The 2,899-nt window shown below is 40.0% G+C and overlaps 1 protein-coding gene across 1 annotated transcript; it reads right to left on the bottom strand.

Moving 5' to 3' along the window:
- Positions 1-489: 489 nt before the first annotated feature.
- LOC128204418 (loricrin-like) lies at positions 490-1,569 on the bottom strand. Its single transcript, XM_052905834.1, has one exon. It carries the CDS (start codon positions 1,567-1,569, stop codon positions 490-492), a length of 1,080 nt encoding a protein of 359 aa, XP_052761794.1.
- Between the last annotated feature and the right edge of the window lie 1,330 nt (positions 1,570-2,899).

The raw sequence follows: 2,899 nt of genomic DNA, 5'->3' as shown, positions 1-2,899 counted from the left end.
TTCTCATCACTGCTTGATACGTGCAACTCATTTATATTAATATTGTGTAAAAATGTTGCTGAATCATTAAGTGTTTCTATAAGATCATCAGAAATGTCATCATCTATATCCCTTGTCATCCCATCCCTACAACTCTTATCACCACCATCATCACCTACATCCATTGTCACCCCACCCCTATAACTCTTGTCACCACCATCATCACCTACATCCCTCGTCACCCCAGCCCTACAACTCTTATCACCACCGTCATCTCCATCCCTTGTCAACCCATCCCTACAACTCTTATCACGACCGTCATCTACATACCTTGTCACCCCATCCCTACAACTCTTATCACCACCATCATCACCTACATCCCTCGTCACCCCAGCCCTACAACTCTTATCACCACCGTCATCTACATCCCTTGTCATCCCATCCCTACAACTCTTATCACTACAACCGTCCTCTTCATCCCTTGCCATCCCATCTCTACAACTCTTATCACTACAACCCATCCCTACAACTATTATCACTACAACTGTCATCTTCATCCCTTTTCACCCCATCCCTACAACTCTTATCACCACCACCATCACCTACATCCATTGTAACCCCATCCCTACAACTATTATCACTACAACTGTCAACTTCATCCCTTTTCACCCCATCCCTACAACTCTTATCACCACCACCATCACCTACATCCCTTGTCACCCCAGCCCTACAACTCTTATCACCACCACCATCACCTACATCCATTGTCACCCCATCCCTACAACTCTTATTACTACAACTGTTATCTACATCCCATGTCACCCCAGCCCTACAACACTTATCACCACCACCATCACCTACATCCATCGTCACCCCAACCCTACAACTCTTATTACCACCGTCATCTACATCCCTTGTCACCCCATCCCTACAACTCTTATTACTACAACTGTTACTTACATCCATTGTCATCCCATCCCTATAACTCTTATCACTACCACCATCATCTACATCCATCGTCACCCCAGCCCTACAACTCTTATCACCACCACCATCACCTGCATCCCTTGTCACCCCAGCCCTACAACTCTTATCACCACCACCATCACCTACATCCCTTGTCACCCCATCCCTACAACTCTTATCACCACCATCATCTACATCCCTTGTCACCCCATCCCTACAACTCTTATCACCACCACCATCATCTACATCCATTGTCACCCCATCCCTACAACTCTTATCACCACCACCATCACCTACATCCCTCGTCACCCCATCCCTACAACTCTTATCACCACCGTCATCTACATCCCTTGTCAACCCATCCCTATAACTCTTATCACTACCACCATCACCTACATCCATCGTCACCCCATCCCTACAACTCTTATCACTACAACTGTCAACTACATCCCTTGTCACCCCATCCCTACAACTCTTATCATCATCTACATCCCTTGTCACCCCATCCCTACAACTCTTATCACCAATATCATCAAGAAGTTGAGTCCTGGACTCAAACCTACTATTCCTCTTTTCATAATTACTATCAACTTCATTTCCACCACCACTGCTGCTTTCTGACATAGAATTTAATTCTTCATTGCATAGAATTTCAGCAAGATTTGTATGAAGGTTTTCTTCTATGACATAAAGTCGACATGAATATTCACCTTCACTGATGCTGGAAAATCCAGAGAACTCACTACTGCTTAAAATAGATTGTTTTTTTTGTGCCTTTGTATTTGTCAGAGACACATGCGTTACTTCAAAGTATTGTTTATGAGTTGGCAAATTGCTGCTGAAAATTTGTATAAATGAAAGAAGGTGTCCAATAGAAGGATGAATTGTCGAAACTGCTTTGCCATCAGCGCAGGGCATTCCACTCTCATTACGGTTGTGAGAATCAAAAAAGGTAATACTTACCATTGTGGCAAATAACAGCAACAGTATAACAATCAATTGTCATAAAACAAGATGTTACTAATTCTGAAATAGCATCTTTGAGACAATAAAATGGCACTTCAGTTTTTTGAAGGTCAACAGAGCCACAATATGATTTCAATATTTTCAATGAATACCTATTTATAACAGAGGGTAATTCACATATCATAACAGATTTGTCATATCCTAAGTACTGGAACAAGGTGTCACCATCTGCTATAATTGTGTCAAGATCACATGTTGTCCACCTATCCGGAGGTTTGTCTGAAGCATGTATCATGGCTGCAAGGCTCATCACGGTACATTGCTTCCCAGCCCCATCATGATTGCTTTGCCCTTGATGGGTTTTTGCCAATATGGACATCATTCTGCAAGACATCAAGTTATAATTTATGTTAGGATAAGTGATATAAGTTACTTAAGCTGTCATGATATTTTAACAGTATACCATGGTATAATGCCAGTCAAAGCACCATATAGTTCATGAATTACACTTGAGCACTTTTTTAGTTCTTATGCAAACTGCTAAAGCAATTAATCTTAGCATAAATACTATTCATTTAACAACTGAAAATTAAATGTTAATACCAAATTATTCTGGTACTATAATCGTTACAAACTTTTAAGCAGTAACTGTTTATATATTTAAAACATTGTAAGGGAAGAAAAAAGGGTAAAATTATTGATAACAGACAAAAGTTATACTCCAGGTCAGTACTGTATACATTTCATCTGGTATCAATAATTTTGTCATTTTGTCTTCACCTTACAATGTTTTAGATAAATTAAATACCTCTGAGTTTTGTTGAAATCTCTCAGACAATATGACGGTCAATCACAAACGTAGTTGGTATCATAGAAACAGTTACGCGGTACTGAAAGAAAGATTTAAGGAGTATGAGGTATTACCTTTTTATAATTATGTTGTTTGTAAATTGCAGTGTTTCCAGTAAACGATATAACATGCAAGCCA

The sequence above is a fragment of the Mya arenaria genome, chromosome 10 (genome assembly GCF_026914265.1).
Source record: "Mya arenaria isolate MELC-2E11 chromosome 10, ASM2691426v1".
In the NCBI taxonomy this organism is placed as follows: Eukaryota; Metazoa; Mollusca; class Bivalvia; order Myida; family Myidae; genus Mya; species Mya arenaria.
This window is presented reverse-complemented; position numbering and strand designations above follow the sequence as displayed.

Coding starts and splice junctions, on each gene's coding strand:
- LOC128204418 (XM_052905834.1), bottom strand. CDS start 1,569: ATGTCAGAAAGCAGCAGTGGTGGTGGAAATGAAGTTGATAGTAATTAT.